Source organism: Magnolia sinica, chromosome 9, assembly GCF_029962835.1.
Source record: "Magnolia sinica isolate HGM2019 chromosome 9, MsV1, whole genome shotgun sequence".
Taxonomy (NCBI): domain Eukaryota; kingdom Viridiplantae; phylum Streptophyta; class Magnoliopsida; order Magnoliales; family Magnoliaceae; genus Magnolia; species Magnolia sinica.
In genome coordinates, this window is record NC_080581.1 from 13,324,572 (window position 1) to 13,352,550 (window position 27,979).

The 27,979-nt window shown below is 40.9% G+C and overlaps 1 protein-coding gene across 1 annotated transcript; it reads right to left on the reverse strand.

Moving 5' to 3' along the window:
- Positions 1-1,002: 1,002 nt before the first annotated feature.
- On the reverse strand, positions 1,003-27,931 carry LOC131256933 (protein MULTIPOLAR SPINDLE 1). Its single transcript, XM_058258038.1, has 10 exons — positions 27,757-27,931; positions 27,638-27,695; positions 27,384-27,524; positions 27,144-27,203; positions 24,047-24,126; positions 23,877-23,934; positions 21,336-21,449; positions 9,021-9,213; positions 4,590-4,660; positions 1,003-1,343 (listed from the first exon to the last, which is right to left on the reverse strand). The coding sequence occupies exons 1-10, from the start codon at positions 27,880-27,882 to the stop codon at positions 1,153-1,155; spliced, it is 1,092 nt and encodes a 363-aa protein (XP_058114021.1). The 5' UTR covers positions 27,883-27,931; the 3' UTR covers positions 1,003-1,152.
- Positions 27,932-27,979: the final 48 nt, after the last annotated feature.

A 27,979-nucleotide genomic window follows, 5' to 3' on the forward strand; every position in this document is an offset into this window, starting at 1 on the left:
TATATCATTCAGAAATGCTAACCTTACCCTTTCACAAATCACATGAATGGAACACAAACTAGTAGTTGAGAGGATAAATAGATCTCAATCCAATCTTCAATTTGTCAATCTCAATACAAGGGACAGTAAATATTCACTCAAAACCTTTTGAGTAGAGTAGACTCTAGCACGCTGGCAGATCTTACTCTCACATAAACAACCAATTCGATCCCTCACTTGCACGTGTAACCTAGTTTAATTGAATGACCAAATTGGTGTGATTTATACACCATGCCCCTAGTATAATGAATGAATGAACAGTTCAATTGACGATAGGTCATCCCACGTGTCATTTAAAGGCTCCGGGGATGTTGCTAATGCACCGTGAATGTAGGGACGCTAGCAAAACCCATGGATGAAAAAGGAGTTCAAATTATATACAATCAAGATAAAACAAAAACCGGCTTGTAAATCCTTACATTTCACTTTTGATCACCAGCCCAACTGCACTACATTACCATTGATTGATGATTGGTATTAGAGAAATGTGTGACTTGTGTCTTTGGTATTAATGCCTTAGTTTGACTGACGCCAAGGCGGTCTCTTCAGATATCGGAAATCTATGAGACATGGTCCATCAGCAGTAGGTCGCAACATATCAATGGCATGGATCAATGAACGATGGCCCCAAATTGCATACTGGGAAGGCATAATAATACAGCCTATTTTTATGTACCATTAGAATTCAAACCAAAACCAATCAAATGAAGTTATCTAGGATGGCTAAGGGCGTGTGCTCAAGTGCCACTAAAAATGCATTTTACCGCATTTCTCGAAAGCATACCAACGGCTGGGATGAACCTAAGAATATGGCCCACCCAGGCATCCAACGACCGGAAATTTCATTGGGGTGCATTTTGTGATGGCAAGTTTCATAAACGGTTCAGATATTCAAACACATAGCACATATGTGCATGTGTTGTTAGAAGCAATCAATCACACCTAAGCGATGGGGCAGCTATCTCGACCAAATGCACATCCCCTGTAGATTTAATGAAAAATGTAAAATAGGAGTCATCCAGACATCCTAAACTGCTGGTAGTGCTTCAACTGAAGATTTACAGAGAAAAGAAGGAACACATTTCAAGCAACGCCTAACAGTTTTTGAAGTGCTCAAGTATCAGTAAACAGATTCTCAAGGATGTCCATGTCAAGCGTCCCGCTCTGAGAAATGGGCCCCAGCTGTTTCACCAACTCCCCAATCACTCGATCCATGTACAGTATGTAAAGCCCGTTCCTGTTTTCCAAGAGGTTCAATGCCTTCTGTGCCTGTATAACAGATCTCACCCAGTCTTCAAACAGTCCTGTAATACCAGTTGTGGTTTCTCAGATGTTTGAATTTTCAATAGCTTGCTGCAATACTCATTTTGAAGACAGCAATCAGACTCAATGCTTTCCAAATTAAGAAATGCAAGAAAATGGTGATTTGAAACTTGAACATGTCAACGCATACCTGTCAACCGAGGAAATAAATAAAGACTTTTAACTGTATACCTATCGTCAGCCATCGCACATCTTTGCACACAAGCTCCTACAGGGACAGTAGCAGACATGTAGAAGATATGGACTGCTTAGCATCTTGCACCACCATGAACTGACATGTCCCAACAATCCGACAATCAGATATCAGATTCTCCTAGTCGATGGATGTAACCGGACCGAAAAAAAAAAAAAGGACTTATCTGGGTCCTGTTCTGATTGAGTTACCTAGCATTGTGCAACCAGCCCAGTTTTCAGGCCATGGCCAGTTCATGGTGGGGCAGACCTGATGAGCAGTTCAAATCTCATACACGTCAGGCACATGTTCCCGTTCAAATTCATAAGCAGGCATTTGCACTTAGCATTACCATCAAACATAATAGACATGCACACTCAAAAGAGCACGTATGAGTAGCGCAGGACTTGAAACAATTATTTGCCGCTTTTTAGGGGATGGTTGCCTAAATTCATTTACGTGGGTTATTACAACTGCTTGATGTAATGCAGATGATGAAGGCTCATGATTCTTCGACAAATGAATCGGTAGAACTCAGGACTCCACAATCGATAATCTCAATTGAATTCCAAGCAGTGTTGCTTACACATCAGCATTCAACATGTACAATATTTATGGAACTGAATAGTAGTAAGATGGATGTGTAGACTGCAGCTAACAACCTGAATGAGGTACGGACATTGGGTGGGCCACTTGCCTCCCCAAAGAAAAATATGAGCTACGCTCATTCCAAAGGTGGTGAATGGCTTCCACGTTTTGAATGTTCTATGAGTATTCAATAATATTGAATCATTCATGGAGAAGGAAAAAACCTATAAACAATAGGAAGTGTTGACAACTTCATGAGCATATGCAATTCCATCGCGACAATTCCTTGTATTTTCCATCAACATTTGGAGAGGATAGAACGGACGGGCTTTGCTAAGGAAACACGTGTGTGCAATAAAGCTCATGTACATGCCACACATGTGCCAGAATGGGACATACTTGCAAGATTTAATCCATCAGAACAGGTTGGTCCAACCTTGTACATGTTTTCCCAAAAGTAAAATCTGGTCCAATCAGCATGTGGACCCCAATATTGGAAACAGGTGGATTGGTTAGAAAACTTCAGCCAAGTTTTTTTAGAGCCATTCATTTTTATTTATTATTTTTTTTATGCAAACTGTGGCCCACCCGACCAGTCGTTCAACCTGATTCTTGGGTCAAGGCATCAATATAGAGGTGCCATTCTGATGGATGGTTTGGATCTTGGACCTATTGAGCCATTCTAGCACATGTGGTGTGCAGATGAGCTTTATTGCACACATTTGTGGGCTTAGCAAAGTTGAGGATAGACAACCTACAACCATTTGCAGATTAACTAAACCCGCAACCCATCTTTTTGCCCTTCGAATTTTGAAAGCAAAAACTTTAAAGGGGAGAAAAGTGTTGTAGAATATCTAAATGGAACTAGAAAGTGATCATTTTTGGAGTTGATGCCCTGGAAAACCAATGTGCGCTCTAATCCACTAGCCATGTGGATGTGATAGGGCCAATCTCAAACGTTGATCTTGATGACCATCAGTCCTCTTGAACATATACTATATGCCTTAGATAAATCTAAAGTTATAATTAATCTTATATTTTATTTTATGGGTTGTGTGAGGAGTATGTGATACATCCTCTGATCCCTGAGAACTCGAGATTGGACATAGTAGTTATTGACCAAAGAGAGTTGTGTTTCATGGATCTCAATACCCTAATGAGCCGTGACTGCCACAGATGCTTAAGACACATCTATGGGCATCGATCTTTGGGATGTACGGTGATCCCTCACATGTACGGTGATCCCATGTGAGGGGACGGACTTGGGTCAAGATGAAAGGTCTCCACCATCGGAAGCCGACTTGGTGTTGGTTACGCCATTTGACCTTACCCCACCCAAGAATGTGAGTGTGCCACGAATATGGGATCCGGGTTTTGGAACTTTGGGCATTTCATTAATAAATCAAAGTTCAAGTCAATAGTTTGGAGGCCTATTAATTTGGACAATAATCATGTGATGAAAGACTTGATGCACAATAATCCTTAGACCTAAGGGGATGTAGGATCGTGGATCCTACCTGGGCAGCTTTGACTCACCTTACAAGGTTTTCTAGAAGCTACTGAAAGTGATTGATGCTAAGCACATCCATCGGGGTTCACCAAAGACATGATTGAAACCAAAACTCTTAAAGAACACATAAAAACTAACTAGAAGAATAAGATTAAGGAAGAAGAAAGGACTCCTTAAAGTTCTCAAACACCTTGCTACACTCTTCCAACCTTAATTTGTACTTAGAAACAATTAAGAAACACATATTTATAGTATTTGCTTGGACCAACCTTGAAACCGCCTCAGATTTACGCAGTAGATCACGCTTCAGTTGCACTGAAGTCGAGTTCGAATTGTAAAATGGGAATGTTTATATGGGATGGAATTTTGAATAACCATCTAATCCACTACATTAAATAGGTTGAGCTCCAACCATATCACTTTCGAGGAACTCCATATGTCCCTATTTATGACATTGAAACTTCTCTTTCCCAATCCTCAAGAATCCAACAAAAGGAGATGAACAATCAATATTCTACATCACCAAACCATGGGAACCATTTGAAAGGATCAGGTGCATCAGGGCACTATCACGCCTCCTAATGCATCAAGATCTTATAGCTCCTCATTTTCAAACTTCATGATTCTAAGTTGGAATGCCTCTACCCCTTTGATTTTCGTGGATGCAGATGAATGGTTAATGGTTTTTCCATTAATTACTTTTTCCTCAACCATGTAATCATTTGGTGACTTCCATTGTTTTTATGGAAAGCAATAATAGCATTTAATTCATTCATCACAATGACCAAATTGGCGGATATGATGTTGAAAGTCTGGTCTAGGATTCTAAGGTTCATTAAAATGACATAAATAGTGATGTATAGAAATGGAGGATGATGAAACTGGAATGAAATTACAAAGACGGGATAAAATAATTTCGACTAATTCTAATGCAGATATTGCGAAAAGGAAACTTACTGCTTTCAAAACCTTCGCCAATTGCCCAAGTTTGCAAATAGTCTGATAGCAAAAACTCAATAAGCTGAATCCTGTTCTCAATGTGAAGGACTAGATCAGAAGTTTGAAACTCAAAACATCAAGAGATGCAATGCAACTTTGCATGTCTAATGTAAAATTTTCTTTATTTGTCTGTTATGATTTTTCATGCATTAGATTCATTTTAGTAAATCTTCAACAGTCATTGTCTTCAGAATTTACTCACCCCTAAAAACAATCATGTATCTTCAGACTTATAAGCCTCATTTTCCAGAGAAAATACATGAAAATAGCAACACAGATTTTATAGTCAACCAGTTTAAGACAGTAAGTAATGACACAAGCAATGCATCAAACCCTACCCCATCATTTTGTAGTTTCCACTCAAATCAACAACTAGAAACTAAGAAAATGGTCATCTTTCTAGGCATCTCGCAAGTGTAATTTAAAGGAAAACACTGTAAACCTTACTGCACCAGGAACTCATTTAGCAGCACAACTGAATTGTTCCTTTGTGTCCACTACAATAATTCCTTTGTATCCACTGCAACATATCACTGATCTGCCATATGTTGAGATATGCATATGGGTGATGTATGTACTGGGTTGCTACCTAAAAGGAGGTTAAAAGCTTTTATGCTCTGGGATAGTAGTTCTTGAAGTATAAAGCTTCCACTATGGGTGGCAATGGGCAGGGCGAACCAGCCCTACAGGGCCAGGGCCTGGGCCCCTAAACTTAGCCTGAGGGCTGGGCTAGGCCCATGCTGATGATGAATGCCTGGCCTGGCCCATTGGCCCAGTCAAGTCATCAAATAGGCCACCATAATATAAATAGAATGGACTACTTAAGGAACTTCTTAGTAGTTCCCAATCCCATTCAACATGCATGTGTAGTTTAAAGATACTCATTGATCCGGGGTCATGTTACATTGATGCAAACCGTTTATAGGTGGGACTCCTCGTCAATGAAGGATACTCTAAGAAACCCTTAGATTGGACCATTCAAGCCTTTGACCATTTAAAAAATTTCCTTATAGGGCCAACCCTGGCCCAACCCTAGCCCAGCCAATTGCCACACTTAGCTTCCACATGTTAGTGAATGTTGCATCCATGCAACATGTCCTCTTTTTTTTATATAACAAAAGAAGTGGCAAGAGCGAAAGCAAAATTGGAAAAGAGTCCCATAAGGCTAGAGCAACCCCAAGAACACTATCATTGGCTAGGACATCAGCCTCAGGGCTCCCTTCCAGAACAACATGAGAAGAAGAAGAAGAAGAAAACTTGATGATTCCTGCATAATTATCCTATCTCATCAATCCAATCAGCTATTCTCCAAGGTAGTCAGAAGACAAGCTTGCCCACCATTAACATTCAATAAATCACCCTTAACCACCATATGCCCCCTGAGTGCACATGAAGAGGCTCCTTGATCCCCTAACCAAAGGACTCTCATCTCTGCCTCTAAATAGTCACACCCCAGCTGGATACAAGAAAACCCTTCAAAGTTCTAACCATTCGCATTGGGCCCCAAGTTTCCAATGGAGCAACCATCAAAGTTTATTAGCCTGAGGCCAACACTCGGTAGCAGACTCCACCTAATGGCCCAAATTAGATCTCTTTTCATATCTCAGAAGATTGGTTTTCTCAGCTCCCAAACTCCTTATACAACACTACCAATGAAGCAACTCTTCCTGAAACTCTTTCTGTGGTTTTCTTGTTATTCAAAAGATACAATTATCGTGCTTACTCCAAAGACCATAGGATGAACACAGGACAATGGTCCCAAATCCCACAACCTTCAAGAGATTGGAACTCAAACCTACATGCTTCCGCTATGGTAGCAGGCATGACCCACGCCACACACCACACAGAAGGAAAAAAAAAAAAAAAACTAAACTAAAAACTAAAACTAAAAAACAAAAACAAAAACAAAACAATAAAGTAAAAGGAAAAGGAAAAGGAAAAGAAAAAAAAATAGAAAAAGAAAATATAATAAAAGAATTCCCTTACCCTACAAATAAGCAAACTCTCAGGGCCTGTTTGGCCGGACCAATCCCACGGTATTAGGAGGGATGGGATCGCGATATCCCAGGATATGCATGACGAGCCAAACAGACCTGGTGAGCTTGTCCCGGGATACAAGCAATCCCATGGATCTTAAAACAATCCAGTGACATCACCATCATTACCTTAAAATTGATCCCGCCCTTGGTTGGACGGATTGGAAGGTAAAATCCCGGGATATGCCAGGCGCGCCAAACAGGCCCAGTGAACTTGTCCCGGGATATAGAAATCCCATGGATCTTAAACCAATCCACTGACACCACTATCATTACCTTAAAATCCATCCCATCCCTCCTAATCCCATGGGATTCGCCCGGCCAAACAGGCCCTCAATGGATAAGTTGCCTTTAAGGATTGTTTCAACGTGTCGATAGTGGTTTGCAAGGGAAAGTCCATGTCCATGGATCTTTAGATCACATGGACTTCAGTGGATGTTGAAATTTTGTGTTTGGATGTGGGGATAGGAGGATCCATGGATGTTAAACATTTGTGTTTGGATAGCACCACATGCAAGTCCTTTTCTTGAAGAGCGTACTGAAATTGCAGGTATTGCACTAATACCACTAAGCTAAAAGCTTGGAGTTATGTCTAAGTCCTAGAGAGGGGGGGTGAATAGGACATTTTAAAATTTAAGCAATCAATTCAAATTAGCCCACATAAAAGTGTGGTGTGTGTAGGATCATAGACCATCAAGGATACAAATAGCATATGAACACAAGTCTATGAGATGAGATAGCTATATCAATTGAGACAATGATTCAAATCCTTGGCATACCATCTATCTATTCATGTGTTCATAGAACAAAAATCAAGACAAGCGTAAGTAAAGAATCATCACATATTGCACAACAATATATAGTGGTTCAGCGAATTGCTTACTCCACTCCCGGATGACAAACTCAAACTCGAGTTTTCTAGATTTCACCATCTCATGTGGTTTTCAATAGGTTCACCATAAACCATTACATCTTATACAAAGACTCACATGTACACACCCATCGGTGGCCTACACAAGGTCTTACGAGTTTAGATCTCAAACTCTCGATTAGTCTTACACAAGGACTAACCACGTACACACCTGCCGGTGGCCTACACAAGGTCTTACACTTTGAGTTTGGGTCTCAAACTCGAAATCCAACTCTTCACAAGAAGTGAGTTAAAAATTGGACTCAAAATACTCTTACTAGATGGATGAGCCCCTTTGATAACACATGGTGTTGAGATGCTTCTCCGGACTTGAATCAGGTCCCTTGATCAGCAACCTTGAACGAATCTTCCAATATAGAATGACAAGGTATTGGGAGTATGGGGATGGTGGCGAATCTCCTAAAATTTAGGGCCTTGTATGAAACAATAGAGGATTCACCTAATCAAGCATTCTAGGCTGTTAGACAAATAGGGTTTACTTGTAAGATTAATGTCTAAGCCTTATAGAATGCTAGAGTTCATGTTCATCTTCAATGGGAGCTTTGAATGCTCATTTAGGGTGATTGAACCCAAGAAGATGGCATGAACTCAATGGGATTTGAGTCTTAAGAGAGAGGATTAGAGAGGGATACACTTAGACTCAATTTCTACGAAATTCCCATCAGCTTGCAAAAGTCCTAAGTGATCCCTTAAGTAGATGAGTGAAGCAATGGATCTAAAACGGCTAGTTATCATTCAAATCGATCGATCTGTCAATTTGATTGACTCGAATCAACATTGTCGATTCGATCGACAGCTTCCTGAAACAGTTTTAGTTGCTGGACATTTTTTAGTTCTGTTGATCAAATCAATGGATCTGTCAATTTTTGGTTGCTGGACATTTTTTAGCTCTGTTGATCAATGTCCAATGCCTCAATCCTATTAGTTTATTTGCAAATGGAACTAGTAATTAAACCTGCCACAGAAACAACAGGTTCTTGTGATTTTTATATTGGTGAAACAAGATAATCCTGAAAAAAACTAAACATCTTTCCCTAATATTCCCATTGAGGAACTAAAAGACTAAAGCATCCATGGTTTGCAACATGTAGATTTCTATGTAAAAAGAACAGCCAATTCTTTGAACTTTTCTGTATAGAGATGTGTCCGTGTCCACATATCTGACACTCCTGGATGCAGCTCATACAATAAAAAATAAAAAATTCTCAATCAACATTATCTATTTTATGCTTTCTGACCTCTAATGAATTAAAATATACTATTAAAATATAATCACTGATTATTTAGATATTTGTACAAACATGCCAGCATATCCAACTTTTAAAAGCCATTTGGCTGACACCTTGTATCCATGTCCAACACTGACACATGTCTCCATGTCCAAATTACATTGGGAGATCTGTCAAGTACTTAGTTACTTACATCATAAACATGGAGCGGTGCATATCAGGGAAAGCATCATCAAAGGGATCCATGAAAAGCAAGCTGTCCGCAAGTACAGAGATTCTTTGGGAAACTAAAAGCATTGTCCTTTGACCAATGTATGGCTCACTTCCCAGCTGACGAATTAAGTGCTGAACATATAATTGAACATTGGAACCAAAACTTGTTGAACCTGAAATACGGAATGAGAAAATACAATAAAGAAAGAAATTAAAGAACAGATCTAAGATGCTTTGAACTGAGAAAACTAGAAAACCATGGCAATAATGGGAAATAGTTAAATATCACAGCTCCAAAAGGCATTCTCCACCAATAAGTGGTAACCACTGCCTCAATTCAGGACACCACTGAAAACTCGAATCGGATTGATGACTGCCAAACAAGTCTACTTTAGCAAGCCCAAGACATTTGTTGAGGACAAAAGCAGCTTTAAAAGTCCAAATTTAGGCTAGGCCATCAAAAACCAGTATCTAACCCAGTTCAGGAGCCCATTTATTATTGTAGGATTGAAATGAGCCAAATAATTTGGGCATATGCGGTGGCAAGTTTACCAGACCGCTGACTATTTGCATTAAGTAGATGTTAGATATTTATGATAGACAATAAAAGAATTGGGATTTCTCATTTTGACACCTGTAGACTACATAGAAATATTTATATAGCAATCGTCTGAATGAAATGATTCCTGCATGGTATCTGCAAAAGTAGATTAATCATGATGATAAACGCCTGAATCATTTCATATGCTTATGTCCACGACGGCTCTTTTGCAGCACTTGAAGATCATAGAGATAGGTTTCAGAGTCTGGCAATTTGCACCATGCTTCAAAGCCTGGAGGGCCAAGTCTAGCTCACTTGAATTGACCCAGCTCACCCTAGAGGCCTAGACAAAGGAAACTCCAACACAAACAAATATTAAGGTTCCCAGAAGATCCACAATGGTGGATCCAGCTACGGTTTGTCAAGGCCTTCTCATGACAAATCCTGGCTATCCACTTTCCTTAGCAGTTCAACCCAATAGACTTCAAGATCATGGTTCAAACATGATACAGAAGATACAAATGCAACATGAAAAGCACTGAGTTATTATTCATTTCAAGGATATTGTAAGTGAGCACACTGTCATGGCTCAAGTGCTTCCCCAAGCATAGACCGTGCAACACCTGTACTCAAAATCTTGTCATGAACAAGTCATCCTAACCCCTAGATGCAAACACCAAGAATTGTGCACTGAGTCCACTAGGATGCTTTAGAGACATAAGAGAATGGAAGAATTCTTTTCATTGCACAGGAACTCAAGAGCTTGCAAGTTTATGAGGATAGATACAAATAAGGACCCCTCTTTACATAGACCTAAGCTAACCCTTAGAGCCTTTACATGGTTGTGTAGGATGATGCCATGGGGCAATCATCCAACCAATGGGTACACTCTAGAAACCTTCTAAAACACTCTATACTACTTGATGCAGGACAATTAACCACTTGTTCTAAAAGTTCGAACTGTTAGAGTATAGCGAATTAATCCTTTTATCTTATAGCCCAAGCCCCACATCTCATGGGTTAGGACCTCGGCCAAACCCCCCTCGTGGGCTCGTGGGCCCCAAATCACATGGACCGCCCACCCCGAGCGTGTCCCCACATCTCACGGGTTACCCCACTCGAGCCCGATGTGAAATGCGCATTAATCACCCCCGGTGAGGAGTCTCGAACACGAGACCTCCCCCATGGGCCCCAAATCACATGGGTCACCCACCCCGAGTGTGTCCCCGCATCCTGCGGGTTACCCCACTCGAGCCCAGTGTGAAAATACCCCTACGTTAATCACCCCCGGGGAGGAGTCTCGAACACGAAACCTCCCGCTCTAATACCAATTTGATGCAGGACAATTAACCACTTGCTCTAAAAGCTCGAACTGTTAGAGTATAGCAAATTAATCCCTTCATCTCATAGCCCAAGCCCCGTATCTCATGGGTTAGGACCTCGGCCGAACCTCCCTCGTGGGCTCGTGGGCCCCAAATCACATGGGTCACCCACCCCGAGTGTGTCCCCGCCACGGGCTACCCCTCATGCAGGACATGAAATATAAGTATGAGATGCAAGAATTCAGGTTTAGATAATACCAATTCAAAAACAGTTACACAAATTCCACATCCCACATGACAGTCCAAATCATTCAATTAAAAGGGGAATTTATGCAGGTCCAGGCCGACGCAAGCTAGGACTGGACCAATAAAAAATTATAAACCAAACGATGTCAAAGGGAAATAGAAATCAACCACACATGCATAAAAATCAGTCCCGAATCGAAATGATTCCCCAATTTCAATTCAAGGAACCCTAGAGTAAATTATTTAAAAAAAAAAAAAAAAGAGGCAAATAAATTAATGCTAATGCAAACTAAGGCTAGGATTTAGGAAATAGGAATGAAAAGATGAAAACTAGAGAAAAACCTGATCCGAAGAAAGCTCTTGCGTGCAGATGGTGGCCCGGGGCTGACGCACATGCACGGGTGGGCTGGCAGCACGTGTGATGGAAGCCCGTCTCCCCAAAGTGATACCTAGGCCTTGGTCAGCCAGGGGAGACCTCCAATCCCTCCAAGTTTGACGACGATCCGACGCAAGGTCGAGATGTAGTGCTCCGCTGAAGTTTCAGCCCTCCTACAGGTCCAGATTCTGAAAACTAGCTGTAGGGGGATGAATAGCTACAAAAAGCTGAGAAATTCAAAGCAATAATGATGATAGAAGATGAGATATATGGATGGGATAGGGTAGGGATGGGTGGGGATAGATGTGGCTTCACACCACGTAGTTAGCCCTTCGAAAAGGGAGGGCTTCGCACCCACTTTTGAATTCTTCCACATCTCACGAAGAGAGCAGAAAAGTAAAGCAGGAATTTTTATTAAACTTGAATGAATGAAAAGAAGTACAAGGGGTGCCTATTTATAGGAAAACCCTATACCCCAAAAACTCGCACCATGTGCGCAACCTATTACTTGGCGATGAAGTAAACTAAAATAAAAACCAAACAAAAAAATCTAAAACATTCACGATGTTCTAAATAATAACAATAAGCAAAACCTAAAATATAAAATCAATCCGACGAGTGGGTCACGATCATGAGATCCCATGATGGGCTTTCTTGACTATCGGGCCTACTTTTTTTGAACCAAAACTTATCTTCTAGCTAAGAGGCCCTCTCTGGACGTCGTCATCGAGCCAGATCGATGGTGAGGTCCTCCTGTGTATGTACGTGCGTAGGGGTGGTGGAGTGCGGGCGTGCGTGTGCACCATGTCCTCATCAACTCTCCCCAGCTGCGAAGATTTCGCCACTAGCGAAATAAAACTCCTGAACCACTCCAGGATGTCAGGATCAAGTCTCGGAAGCTCCTCCTCAGTGAGCTACGTGCTGTCTAAAGCGGGGAGTGACTTCCATTTAATTAGGTACTTTTGAAACCCGTTGTCCGACGTTGAGATTAGGTACTTCTGAAACCCGCCGTCCGACGTTGAAACTATCTCATGGTCCAGGATATCCTCTATTTCCTCTCTGGGTGTGTGAAGGTTATGTATGGGAGGTAGAAGCTGCGATGAAAGGTCGGAAAGAGGCCATGGATAAAGGGACGGACAAAGTATCAGTGGGTCCCTAAAAAGCAACTAGATCCTCTACATTGAATGTGGAACTAATTTCCATGGAAGGTGGAAGATCTACCTCATAAGCATTGAGACCATTTCGCTTACTAATTTTGAAGGGTCCAGCGCTATGCGCGTGTAATTTACGAACGGCCCCTGGAGGTTACCGCTCGAGCCTGATGCGGACCATCACAGAGTCCCCAATATTGAATTCTTTGAAACGTCTATGTTGGTCTGCAGAAAATTTGTAATGTTCATTACTAGTAGTGATCTTTTGCTTGATTTCTTGATGCAATGAATGTGTGTGATGCGTAAAAGACTCTGCAGACTCTGATGGCCTATGGGACAATGACATAGGGACAAAGTCAATAGGCTTCCTAGGCTTGTAACCAGTAACGACCTCAAAAGGACTCAAACCTGTAGACCTATTGACAGAACTATTGAATGCAAACTCGGCTATCGGTAGTACGGTGTTCCATGTCCTGGTATGCTCCCCCACTAAACATCCAAGCAAACTCCCTAGACTCCTATTAACCACCTCAATCTGGCCATCAATCTCAGGGTGATAGGCAGAAGAAAATTTGAGCCTAGTACTCATCATGTGCCATAGTGTCTTCCAAAAGTAACTCATGAATCGCACATCGCAATCAGACACTATGGTTTTTGGTAACCCATACAGTTTGACGACCTCCCTAAAGAACAGCTTGGCAACATGAGATGCATCGGAGGTCTTAGAACAAGGAATGAAGTGGACCATTTTAGAGAAACTGTCCACGACAACAAATATGGAATCATGTTTCCGAATAGTCTTGGGAAGTCCAAGCACGAAGTCCATACCAATGTCCTACCAAGGGATGAATGGGACTAGCAAAGGTGTGTATAATCCTGTATTTTGTTTCTTTTGCTTTACCAGTTGACAAGTACGACATTGTCCTATAATTTTGGCCACGTCTCGCTTGAGGGTTGGCCAATAAAACCTATCTTCCACTAGGGCAATGGTCTTGTCACGACCGAAATGACCCGCGACCCCTCCTGAATGTAATTCCCACACAAGAAAATCGCGGAGGGAAGTGCGTAGTATGCATAGGCGGTCACTTCTAAACAAATATCCGTCTAACATCAAATATTCACTGTTCGCTCCTGACGGACTCTCCAACAACGACACGTACAGAACTCCGAAATCTAGGCACTCAGAATATTCTTCTTTGATGCGTTCAAGGCCCGTTACTTCAACGCTCATGGAGTTGAGTAAAGCAACTCGACGACTCAACGCGTCGACAGGCTTATTCTCTACACCGACCTTATGCTTAAGCACAAAAGTGTACTCTTGAAGGAATTGAACCCACTTGGCATGCCTAGGGTTTAATTTCTTCTGAGAGTTCAGATATCTCAAGGCCTCATGATCTGAGAATAAGACGAATTCTTGCGGCAATAGGTAATGACGTCAATGGCGCAGAGATTGCACTACCGCATAGAATTCCTTGTCATAGGTGGAATATCTTTGTTTCGCCTCATTCAGTTTCTCACTAAAAAAAGGCGACAGGGTACCCTTCCTGACTAAGCACTCCTCCTATGCTGACTCCCGATGCGTCACATGCGACTTCAAAGGCTTTTGAAAAATCTAGAAGTCGCGTGACTGGAGCTTCGGTCATCTTGACCTTTATCTCCTTGAAGGCCTTCGAGGCGGCATTTGTCCATTGAAACTCTCCTTTTTTTATGCAATCGGTGATGGGAGCCATAATAGAACTGAAACCTCGAATGAACCGCCTATAAAAGGTGGCTAAGCCGTGAAAGCTACGCACCTTATGAATATTGCGGGGTTCAGGCCAATTGACAATGGCCTTAACCTTCTCGGGATCCGTCGATACGCCCTTAGCTGACACAATAAAACCTAAGAAGATCACACTACCAGACAAAAACGCACACTTCTTTAGGTTGGCGTACAACTTCTCGGCCCTAAGGATCCCACAAACCTGCCTCAAATGGTTGAGGTGTTGCTCCTTGGTCATGTTATAAATCAAGATATCATCAAAGCATACGACCAAGAATTTCCCCATGAAGGGCCTCAACATTTGGGTCATCACACGCATGAAAGTGCTTGAGGCGTTAGTTAACCCAAAAGGCATAACTAGCCACTTGTATAGCCCATCCTTTGTCTTGAACGCCGTCTTCCACTCATCACCAGGGCGTACACGGATTTGGTGATAACCACTCTTGAGGTCAATTTTTGAGAAGATAGTAGCATTGGCCATCATATCCAACATGTCATCAAGACGCGGTATGGGAAACCGATACTTGATTGTGATTTTGTTGATGGCCCTACTATCAACACACATCCTCCATGTGTCATCCTTCTTAGGTGTAAGAAGGGCGAGCACGGCACACGGGCTCATGCTCTCTCGAATGAAACCATTCTCTAGGAGCTCATCAATCTGCCTCTTCAACTCAGCATACTCCTTTGGGTTCATTCTGTAATGCGGGAGGTTTGGTAGAGTCGCCCCAGCGATTAAATCGATGGCATGTTGTATATCCCTCATAGGGGGAAGCTCATTTGGTAGATCATCAGGGAAGACATCACGAAATTCATGTACTACAGAAATGGACTCGGTATGTAACTCTACGCTAGCCTCTGGTACACTCTCCCTAGCCACAAGGGCGTATACCATCGCGTCGGCCTCCATCTGTCACTCAAAGTCTTTGGCATTCAGAATATGGAGAGGTTTGGACTTGGACTTCGATTCCTTTGCTTCTTTCGAGCCGCTCACACCACTCTGTGTGGTGGACTCCTTTCCAGTCGTACTCTTGGGTGGCAGAGGGTTTAGCTTGACCTTCTTGCCCTCAAACCAGAATGTACACACATTTGAACGACCAAATATGGTGACATCCCTGTCGTAGAGTCATGGTCTGCTCAAAATAATATGGCCAATGTCCATGGGAACAACATCACACCAAATTGTGTCTTTATAAGATCCAAATTAAATAGGAACAAGACAACGGTGTAATACTGGAATAGGTGTTTCGTCAACCTAGGAAACTCTATAGGGTTGAGATGAGCTTGCAGCTTCAAGCCCAAACGGCTCACAGTGCTAGTCGATGCCATGTTGGCACAACTACCACTATCTACGATCAATTTACAACTCTTTTCTCCACATTTTGCATAAGTGTAAAAGATCGTGTTGTGGCGCCAGTCATAAGTGTTCTAGCTTGAGTCAAAGCGCAACGCATAATTGCGAGGGTCGCAAACTCTTGAACTCCCTCTTCTTCATCACTAGGGGTCTCTACAGGCTCATATTCTTCCTCTTCGCCGTCACTCTCTTGGGGCACTACTTCTACCTGCCCATCAATAAAGAATACTTTGGTGCCCTCTCTCGTGCTGCAATGGTGAGCAAAATGACCAAACCCCTAACACAAAACACCTAGTGGCTCCACTTCCCCGTGAACTAGACCCGGCAATTTCTTTACCCTTATCATCCTTAGACCTATGCTGAAAATTGTTGGAAGGTTTGTTTTGATATCCAGTGTTAAGTTTAGCCCCAGAGGGATTGGCCTAAACACTAGATTTGCGAAAATCAAACTGCCTTCCCACAGACGCTTGGAGATATTGCTCGACGTCCAACACTACTTGATACAACTTTTCAATAGTGTCTATGTCTTTGGCTAGCAATTCTCTCGTAATGTCAAGACGGAGGCCCGTTTTAAAACGAGCAAGGGTGAGTACGAGGTCCTCATCAACCTCATAGCAGGTCATTTACTCTTCAAATTTCTCAATATAGTCAGCAACACTCATGGCACCCTGTCGAAGAGACTGCCACTCCTCAATCAACCGCAGGCGATAAGAGAAAGGGAGGTACTTCTCTTTCAACGTTTCTTTCATTTCTCCCTAATGGACTACTAGGAGTTCCCTCACTCTTTCTTTCTTTCGCTCAACCGTCGCACAAAACCTCTTTACTTGACTCACAAGCTTCATCTTGGCGAATCGGACTCGTCGAGCATCCGACATATCATACCACTCAAAATAGTGGTCCACATCCACCAACCAATCTAGAAAGGCTTTAAGGTCCAAGTGGCCATCAAATGTAGGGGCGTCTACTCTAACTCCCTTGAGGAGTTGCGCATCTGGGTCAAATTGGTCATGATGTCCCTCACGGGGTGGGTGCACAGGTACGTGCCCATGACTTTGGCCTCCTCCATTCCTTGTCCTAATCTCTCGACCACTTGCCTAAGACTGAACATCTTCCCCAATGGCGGGGTGTGCCTCGAGGGAGGCCTCTAGTTGGTTAACGCGGTCATCAAATTAGTCAAGGTGTTGATCTATGCGTTGTTCCAAGCGCTTACTCAAGGAATCAACCTGATGGGTCAATTTGGCCAATGATTCCTACAGTTGCTCCATGTTTAGTGTAGGGTGTAAACCAAAACCGCGACCCGTACGTGTGGGCATACACTGACTTGCTCAACCTAAGGACCTACTACGGCAACTATATGCGCCTAAAAGAACTGAATAATCCTATGAGACTCTATATGAGAGAACTATGCAATGCTACCAAAATCCAGCAATATAGTTGACAAAATAAGAGAATATTTACTACCCTAAAAGCTATATGTGATGGACTGGATACATGAAGGACTCAAACCAACTAACCCTAAACAAATAATGTATTCCCCTATAAGAACCCTAAGCTTTGATACCAAATTTGATGCAGGACATGAAATATAAGTATGAGATGCAAGAATTCAGGCTTAGATAATGCCAATTCAGAAACAATTACACAAATTCCACATCCCATATGACAGTCCAAATCATTCAATTAAAAGGGGAATCTATGCGAGTCCAGGCCGACACAGGCTAGGACTGGACCAATAAAAAATTATAAACCAAACAATGTCAAAGGGAAATAGAAATCAACCACACATACATAAAAATCAATCCCTAATCTAAGGGATTCCCCAATTTCAATTCAAGGAACCCTGGGGTTTTAAAAAAAAAAAGCAAATAAATTAGAGCTAAGGCAAACTAAGGCTAGGTTTTAGGAAATAGGAATGAAAAGATGATAACCACAGGAAAACCTGACCCGGAGAAAGCTCTTGCATGCAGATGGTGGCCCGGGGCTAACGCACGTGCGCGGGTGGGCTAGCTACACGTGTGATGGAAGCCCGTCTCCCCAAAGTGATACCTAGGCCTTGGTCGGCCAGGGGAGACCTCCAATCCCTCTAAGTTTGACGACGATCCGACATAAAGTCGAGGTGTAGTGCTCCACCAAAGTTTTAGCCCTCCTACAGGTCCAGATTCTAAAAATTGGTTGTAGGGGGGTGAATAGTTGCAAGAAGCTGGGAAATTCAAAGCAATAATGATGATAGAAGATGAGATATATGGATGGGATAGGGTAGGGACGGGTGGGGATAGATGTGGCTTCACACCACGTAGTTAGCCCTTCGAAAAGGGAGGGCTTCACACCCACTTTTAAATTCTTCCACAACTCACGAAGAGAGCAAAAAAATAAAGCAGGAATTTTTATTAAACTTGAATGAATGAAAAGAAGTACAAGGGATGCTTATTTATAGGAAAAACCCTATACCCCAAAAACTCGCACCATGTGCATAACCTATTACTTGGCGATGAAGTAAACTAAAATAAAAACCAAACAAAGAAATCTAAAGCGTTCACGATATTCTAAATAATAACAATAAGCAAAACCTAAAATATGAAATCAATCCGATGAGTGGGCCATGATCATGAGATCCCATGATGGATTTTTCTTGACTATCGGGCCCACTTTTTTTGAACCAAAACTTATCCTCTAGCTAGGAGGCCCTCCCTGGATGTCGTCATCGAGCCAGATCGATGGTGGGGTCCTTCTGTGTACGTACGTGCGTAGGGGTGGTGGTGTGTGGGCGTGTGTGTGCACGATGTCCTCATCAACCCCACTCGAGCCCGGTGTGAAAATGCTGCTGCAGTACTACTCTCTATACAAGCCTCCATTCGAGAACTCTATAGTAATCTAGAGATCTCCACACTTCTCTACAAATTTCGTCCCATTTAGAATTATTTACAATATATGTAAAAAAAAACACTGACAATGTACAAAATGAGCAAAGATTGCTAAGTCCTAGATTTTTTGCCCCTTGTTATTGATAGATCCATGACACTCTCCCTCACCTAATGCATCGATGCCCTCATCAACCACTTGTCAATGATCTTCCATGTCAGTTCTTCAAACTGTCACCTCGCATCGTTCCATCTGTCTCCTTCAATTAGTTGCAAGGCTAAGATTGTCTCAACCAGTGTTCACAATATCAATAAAATTGGCTGATATATCCATAGTGACAAATACGATATACCCAGGGAGTTGTAAAACTCTTTGGTGTCAATGATAATATTGGCGATATATTGCGATGTATTGCATATACCATGATATATCATACTCGTGCAATAACAGCCATTCGCATTCCATTTATCGTCAATGCATTCGATAATGTCATCGTTACATGAACAACACCCCTCTTTCACTAAAAACTTCAAAAAAACTCGAAACATACCGACCTTTTCTCCAATTTCTTTGTTGGGATCTATTGTAGAGTCAATTTAGGCAACTCATTTTGAGTTGTTACAGAATAAATCACGTATATGAGCAAGAAATCAAGATCGAGCGTGGAAACAGGCAAAAACCCATTTGGTAAGAAATTGCATTTTCTTCGTCTATTACTAAATTTCTTACTCATAAGTCATAACCTGTTGAAATATGATTATGATACATGATTATGCATGATTTGGATGAAAATCATCGCTTTTAAGCTCCGATTTCTGAATTTGGGGAAAATCCCCAACTCTTTCATTTCCACCCATTTAAATTGAAACTGGAGTGAAAAATTCACAACACTCTAGTTGTAAGCCAATCTACAGATTGGCGACAGTTTCCGTAACTTTTGAAAATTAAAAATAGTGAAAATAATTCTAAAATCAATTTTAAAATATATATTATATTTATTTATCATTAAAGGTTGGTTTGTATATAAGTTAAAGACCGTAAGCTGATGAAAGGTTTTAGCCACATTTTTGTAGTTATTTATAAAAGTAAAACTATATTTAAATTAAAAATATTAAAATTAATTTTAATAATGTAGTTGACTTACTAGTGACGTGGTGTACCATAACGGCCGTTACACTGCTATAAAGGTTGTTACATGAAGGTAATGGTGGCAACCATTACGCTCTACAGGGTAATAACGACCGTAAAGGCCGTTATGAGAAAAATGACCCGTAACGGCCCATTATGCCCCCGTAAGGGCTGTAATAGCCTCATAATGGTCCATTACAGGGCCAAGACAGGTACTTTGGGCTTTTTTTTCAATTAAGATAGAGAGAGAGAGAGAGAGAGAGATTTAACAATCATTAAGGTAGCGATAACGGCCATTACAGCCTGTATCGTAAAGGTAACGATGGTGGCCATTACGGCCACCATTACCATTACAAAATTCCTTGATTAGTGAGTTAGTGTAAGTGCGTAACATATGTTAGTGTATTAACTAAATATTAATGGAATATTTATTATTAAAATTTGAAAAACTTTGAAAAAAAATTAAACAAATAAATAAAATGTACAAAATTAATCAAATGATGTTAATTGTTGTTTCTAACACTTTTTTCTTTATTGGAGCCATGCAAGTAAAAAATGAATAGGAAAGAAAGCTTGCTGGACAGTATTTAGCAGCACAAAAACCCACTTCCTAATAATCAATTCAGGTCAAAATGCAGATATTACGGGCAAGTGTTGAGATAGGTGCATCTACATTGGCAACGACAGATCTGTATGATGGAGTGAAGGCTCCTGGTGGCCGAAGACAAAGAAGTCACTTGGTGATGGTAGCGATAAATCGGATGAATGGCCGAGCATGCAGGTGCAAAGATGAGGGTTGCTAGAGTAGGTGACAGATTTGGGCAATGTCATGGCATGGGGGTTTGCAAAATGAGTAGCAGGCATTGCTAGGTTAAGATTTCAAACCTTTTAATAAATGGGTTGGGTTTGACCCAATCTCGTTATGACCAGAACCTAACCCAACCTAACCCAACCCAACCCAACTCGACCGATTGCCACACTTAGCTTTGTGTTGCACTAGAATCAAGATCTTACAATCACACTTGGCTTTAAATTACACTAGAACTCGAGATCATACAAGTTTCTGAGGATAGTTACAGATGAGGACCTGAACTCCTTATATAAACCTAAGAACCCTTGCATGGTTAGCTAGGATGATGCCATGTGGCGGTCATCCAGCAGCTAGGAAAACTCTAGAAACCCTTCTAGAATACTCTACACTACTCTCTCCATAAGACTCCACTAAAGAACTCAGGAATATTCTAGAGATCTCCACATTACTCTAGTCTACACAACTCTGATCCCCTTTAGAATTCTCTATAAATCTCTATACTAGGTACAAAAACATCTAATGTACAAAATGAGTAAAGATTGGGTAAGTGACTTAGCCCTTTGTGAATGATCAATCCGTAACAACGCGCCATGATACTTTCTTAGGGAATATGAATTTCCTTGCACTATTTCTCATAAGAAACAGAAATACAAATGACGAAACCAAGTAAAACAAAATGCATAACTAAATGGGTTAAGTCCAAAAGCATTGGAAGCAAACATAAAATCAATGTAGACATACTTACCCTCTCTTTCCAAGGGGGGGCACATTCTTCTAACCAAACGCATTATCAAGCTGCCGACAATCCCTTCAATGAGTTCACTCTCTTTTTTCCTTGACAGCAAATTCTTCAAAGAAGCTTCAAATGGATGATGGAGAATCATGGCAAAGAAGATAATTGTTTCGGATGTAAATTCCAAAACTAAGAAACAGAATATATATTATATTAAAGACATGCTCCAGTGCTCTCAGAGCACTGTAAGTTAGTGTTACTAGTTGCATTGGGACACAGTCCAATCCATTGACCTAGACTGTTCATAGGTCAAAGAAATAGAATATGTATTATATTAAAGAAATGCTCCAGCGCTCTCAGAGCATTGTAAGTTATATTGCTACAAGTTGCATTGGGACACTTAGTCCAATCTATTGTTCTAGACTGTTCATTAGGTCCAACACACATTTCATAGTCCAATCTATTGTTCTAGACTGTTCGAACAGATATTAACCATTTGATCCATGGCCCTAAGTATGAGGATCTAGATCACTTGCATAAAAATAGGTCTAAGCAAGAATTTGATCTAATTATTTGTAGGGACCATCATCAACTGACTATGATTCTAAAGAACCAGCTTTGTTAGGCAATCGTAACCGCCCCATCCATGGCTTGGGACAAGGGTGGCTATAGAAAATAAGGCCAAATCAAAGATAGGGATTGGATCATCCAACCAGTGTGATTTTTGCATGGCAGCCCATGAAATGTGTTTCAAACACAATGGGCTGTCCAAGTGAACCAATGCAACCAAGAGCATTATAACTTAGTGCTCCCAAAGCACTGAAGCATTTCTCATTAAATTATATAGGGAAGAGGTACTATGAGGATGACCCATGGGAGCTTCCCATGAGGTCGAGCTCTGTGGGCCCCACTGTGAATGTGTTGGGCATCTACACCATGCATATGGTGGGTCCCTTTTAGGTTATGGGATGTCCCAAAAATCAGCAGTGTCCAGAACTCAGGTGGGCCACACCATCTGAAACCATGTGAAATCATGCACTTGGTAGGGCCCACATAATTTTGGAATGGTCTGACAATTCATGTGACCCCTCATCCAAGTGGGACCCTCATAATGGAATGGGTTGGATGTCTGAAGACTCTAAGCCATATCTCAATGGGCCCTATAAACAATCAAGCAGATTTCAATGGGTGGGCATCCACTCTCAATTTTTTTTTTGTGGCGTGGCCCACCTACGTCATGGATTGTCATAAACTTTAGGCTCGTGGCCCACCATGGAATGGTGCATTTGACTGATGGTGTGGATGTTCAACACCCATCACGGCGGGGCCCATAGAGCTCAACCAAAGATTAAAAAAAATCTGAATCTGATCTGAATTCAATCCGAATATGCTGTTAATGCATTCTTTTTCTTTCCTTCTTTCTTTTTTTCCCCCTCTCTATTTAGAAATACCCTCACCATTTTTCAAGTCCCTTTGCAATTTGTGATTTTTTTTTTAAATTATGAGGGTAAAATTGTCTGTGACATTATATATAGTAGAGATATGTCGGATCGGATCTTTATTGAATTAAATCGGGATAGATCTAGATCCAATCTGATTCTAAATGGATCCTGTTTTCGTGATCGAAATTCAATCCAATAGATCCGATTATCAATCTGAATCCAATTTAATCGGACCGAAATTGAATTGGATCCAGATCAAGATCAGATTCAGATTTTTTTTATCTTTAACGAATTCAAATTCGGATAGGATTATTTAGGACCTGTCGATATCAGATCAGATTTGGATCTCAGTTATTCTTCAATGGATTGGATTCAGATATGCACAGATCCACTCCCAATCTGATCCATTTACTGCGTAGGTGCACCCCATGAGGTTGAAGGGACACACCAAAAATCAGCTCAATCCAAAGTTCAGGCAGGTCACACCTGTGAATTTAAAGGTTGTGAGTGTGATTTTCCACTGTTTCCTTTGGGATGGACCACCTGAGTTTTGGCTCTGCCTAATTTGTGAGCCATACAGTGAATATGAGAGGCCACAACGGACGGACAAGTGGATATCATACACAGCATGTGTGGGCATCAAACAGCTCAATTGTACCATAAGTTAAGGTGTATTTACGTATATAGAATGATTCAATATGATCTGTATCGTAATTTACCATACAGAAAGCTGCATGGAGCCCATCATTATGTGTGTGCAGCATTCAAACTGCCCAGCAGGTGCACCCCCCATGTTTTGGTCAGTCCAAAAATCAGGCTGATCCAATCTTAATGTGCCACACCACGGGTAATAGTGGGGAGGGTGATGCCAACCATAGAAACCTTCCAAATCTTTTGTGGGGCCAAAGTTAAGAGAATGAAGACCTTAGTCCCCAATCTGTGGTGATGATTTTTATTGTATTTTCCTCTTTAGCTTTTATTAACATAATTGTCCTTAGTGAAAAGAGAATCAAAAGTGAGCAAAATAGGGCAAAATTCCAAAAAACAGAGCAGTGGGATTAATGACTTCCATAGCTAAAATTGGTATTCATATCTGTTATACAATCAGTACCTAAAATGAGGTCTATAGCTTGGTGCGATGATGCAGCAAAAGAAGGGTTGTTCTCTACCTGCAGACCAAAATGAACCACCAAACAAAAATTGAAATAGAAGATGTTTACAAGTGTATATTTGTAATATAAAAAAAAAGGGAAACAGCATCACAAAGTGGAGCATACAGACAGGAGAATCAGCGCTAGAAAGCTCCACCAAAAAATCAACAGAAGTACTCAGCAGCTCTATCTCATCATTACCATTTAACTCTGCAATTGTATTGAGAAAATGCATTAAGAATGCTCAAGAGTTGTATCACATATTAAGAAACTTCTCTAAACAAACTATTCCCAGCCTTCTGCAGATTTAACCAAATTAACATCCCAATGGTTAACAGTTAGTATAAGGTTAACCGGGGCCAGTAGAAGTATTCAACCATAAAAATTACTAATCTTTAGTGTCCATAATGCAAGGGCATTTTCACACCAGGCTCGAGTGGGGTTGCTAGTGGGATGCCAGGGCACACTCGGGCTGGGCAGCCCGTGTGAGGCGGGTGGCTCGTGTGAGGCGGGGCCCATCCGTGTGAAGTGGGTGGCTCGTGTGAAGAAGAACCCATGTGAAGTGGGGCCCACAAGGGGGGTTCGGCCGAGGTCCTAACCCTTGTGATGTGGGGCTTGGGCTATGAGATAAAGGGATTGATTCACCATGCTCTATTAGTTTGAGCTTTTACAACAAGTGGTTAATTGTCCTGCATCAGTCCAGGTCCTCTAGGATACAACTTCTGCAAGTAAATTTAGAACAATGCTCCAACCCACATATACTAATCCCTTACTACTTAGTGTCATGGATAGTGAGATCACATATCTCAAGGAATGCGACCTACATCCATAAAAATGCAACACGGTACCCCTTGCGAGCTATCATGTGGTCGATGTCTTTCTTTGTTTTCATGCTGAATAGCAAAATGCATTATTCCATTGATAGGGCAATGTTAATCATCCAATATCTTTCAAAAAAAAAATCTTAATCGTCCAATCAGTGCCGGAGATGGTACGAATTCAATGAACAAATGTCCATGGGTCAGATGGAGTGCAGCCTTTCGGCTATGCCCCTTCCAATGTGGGCTTACAACTGAGAAGCTCTGGATTGACTGTCAGAGGCATGATCCACCATAGTCTGTATTATAGAATTCATCCTATTCAAATACCAAAACCAACATATAAAAACTAAACTGAATCAAATCAATTAAATCAACATGATAGTGAGTAAAAACTACATTTCTTTCTTATTATACCAATGAAAGATTCTTTATTATTCAAAGCACAACAGTCACAAGCACCTTCTAGTAGCAGTACTTTTTTCTGTATATTGAATTAGAGAAATTATAAGATCCTAGGCAAAGTATGTATAGCATCCTCACTCATTCAGTTTAACTTATACAGGTGGGGCCCATGCATTGGAAAATCCAGAATGATGACTAATGGACCTCGCTGTGGACCATGGTTAGCAAAACACCATACAGCCAAAAAAATGGTATTGGAAATGTTCACGTTTAATTTGGTTAAGATTGTCAAAAAAAATAAAAAATTCTGTCAAAGAAACACAAAAACCAAAAAATCGGTATGGTTTTGACTAAAAAAGAGCAATATATATACACATATGTGTTGATATATTGTATATAAATAAAATTAAAATACAAAACTGCAAATGAATGGATGGATTTCTATAGGCAAGAGTAATTAATGATCAAAAAATCAGTGAATGGAAAGTTCATGTTTAATATGGTTTCGACTCCAAAAAAAAAAAAAGGGCAATATAAATACACATCTGTTGATATATTGTGACACTGTGTTTCTACTCTGAGGTCATGGGTTCCAGAACCCATGTGGTGTGTGTGGATGTAAGAGTGTGTATTCACGTTTCAAAAAAAAATAAGTGTAAAACACAAAACTACAAATAAAATGGATAAATTTCTATATGCACAAGTAACAATGTAGATAGATAATTAGATGGTGGGTTAATATCATTATTTTCCCTTCTCAAATCCTTCATTTTCAAGCTTTATATGAACAATCCATCTATGCTAAAGTTTTTCACCTTGTACTCAAATCTGTAATGGAAAAGCCTTCTACTCAAATCTGTAATGGATGATAACTCCCAATCTGTCTTTTTAAATTGCACGCAAAAGTTTTTCCTTTTGAATAGGTGTTTAAAAAAAAAAAAAATGTGTTTATCTTTTTATTTGTTGATAGAATAAACGCTAGCAGGGTTTTAGGGGTCGATGGCAGCAGGGTGTCAGCCAAGTCTCGAGATCGAGTTGGTGGCATGGAGGAGGAGAAGAAAAGGAGAGAGAGAGAGAGATCTCTCTGATACCATGTTCATGGAAGACTAATTTGGGTTCACTATAGATTTACCCACTCTGATACCATGTTCATGGAAGACTAATTTGGGTTCACTATAGATCTCTCTCCTAACTCTGTAATATAGATAAAGGAAAATGGGTTGAGCCTAACCCCACAAAATACGAGTCACTCTGATACCATGTTAATGCAATAGTAACTAGGGTTCATTAGTGATCTCTCTCCTAACCCTATATTATAGATAAAGCAATGAAAATGGGCTGAATCTAAGCACACAAAATACAGGCCGCTCTAATACCATGTTAATGGAAGAATAACTAGGGTTCATTAGAGATCTCTCTCCTAACCCTATATTATAGATAAAGCAAAGAAAATGGGCTGGGCCTAGCTCTACAAATACAGACCTATGGGCACCCTTATTCTATCAACATGACCAACCAAAAAAAAAAAAAAAGTGTTTAAGTCGGTTTGTCCCCAAACAAAAAGAGTTTTATTACCTATCTTTCAAAAGAAACAGAGTTCTAAACATTTAATCAATTGTACAATGTTTCTTTTCTTTTAATAGTACTGAGTCTAAAATAGAGTATTGCTAACTATGCTGTGGACAGTTCATGCCCCAGAAAACTCCCTGAGGTGACTGACAGCCGCAAATCTACTGTAGATGAATAAACTCACCAACAGTCTATGTTCAACTGAAAAAGATGCCAAAGATTGGATGGCTAGGATCTTCCTGTCTATGAAACTTTATTTAGCACATGGTCCATACCGAATGGATCCCATTAGATCAACATTCGCAATCAAAAAACCATGGGCCCCACTTGTACAAACTCAGGGCTGCAGGAACTATACATATCCGCCAGAGGATCATATAATCCTCATTAAGTTAAATGAGAGAAAATTAAAAAGAATCAGGAGTATTTAAGTACCTATAGCATGTCTCGGTCGAACAGAATTATCTAATCCTTTCTTCTTTTCCGTCCACCGTACTGAAAATCAAAAGAAAAGAAAAAAAAAAATCTCATTCTGCAGAAAAATGTAAAAGTCTCTGTGCGTGTACATTTTGAGTAATGCAGTTCGAAATTAGATTCGAAGTCAAATTTCAATATCTGAATCGGGATTCCCGCCCATCTTTCAAGAAGGTTATATTGAGTGAAATTGCTGATTACCTAGCCTGAGAAACCTCCGCCTCAAGACATCATTGATCCGACGGTCATCGACGTCTGTGGAACTGCTCAGCTTCCCACATCGATCGAAGAAGTAACACTTACAAGAAGCGCTCTGCGGAAACAGATCGTATTGCATTTCATCTGAAATTTAAATTAGAAAACAACTTTAAAATAATTGCTTTTTTAACGCTTCAACAGAGAGAGAAAGAGAGAGAGAGAGAAAGAGAAAGAGAGAGAGAGAGAGAGAGAGAGACCTTGGAGTTGGTTGAGCTGTCTTTTGAGGGTGAGAAGCTCTCGTTTCCGTTTCTTCGCCTGGAATTCGAAGAGATTAGGAATTTCTTCAAGTAGAGAGAGAGAAAGAGAGAGAGAATACCAATCTCTTCCAGCGAAGAGCGTCGGATTTGGAAGGAGAATGAGAAGAAGAAGGCTTTTCCAGGAATTTCGATCGGATTAGTGCAATCGCTATTGCCAGTTTCAGTCTCGGAGAATCACATTTCATCCCTCCCTCCTCTCCTCTCTCTCTCTCTCTCTGTGAGAAGCTCCAGATCGATCGGATTTGATTTTGAAGGAGGGAAGGTAATTAATACTCTGGCAGC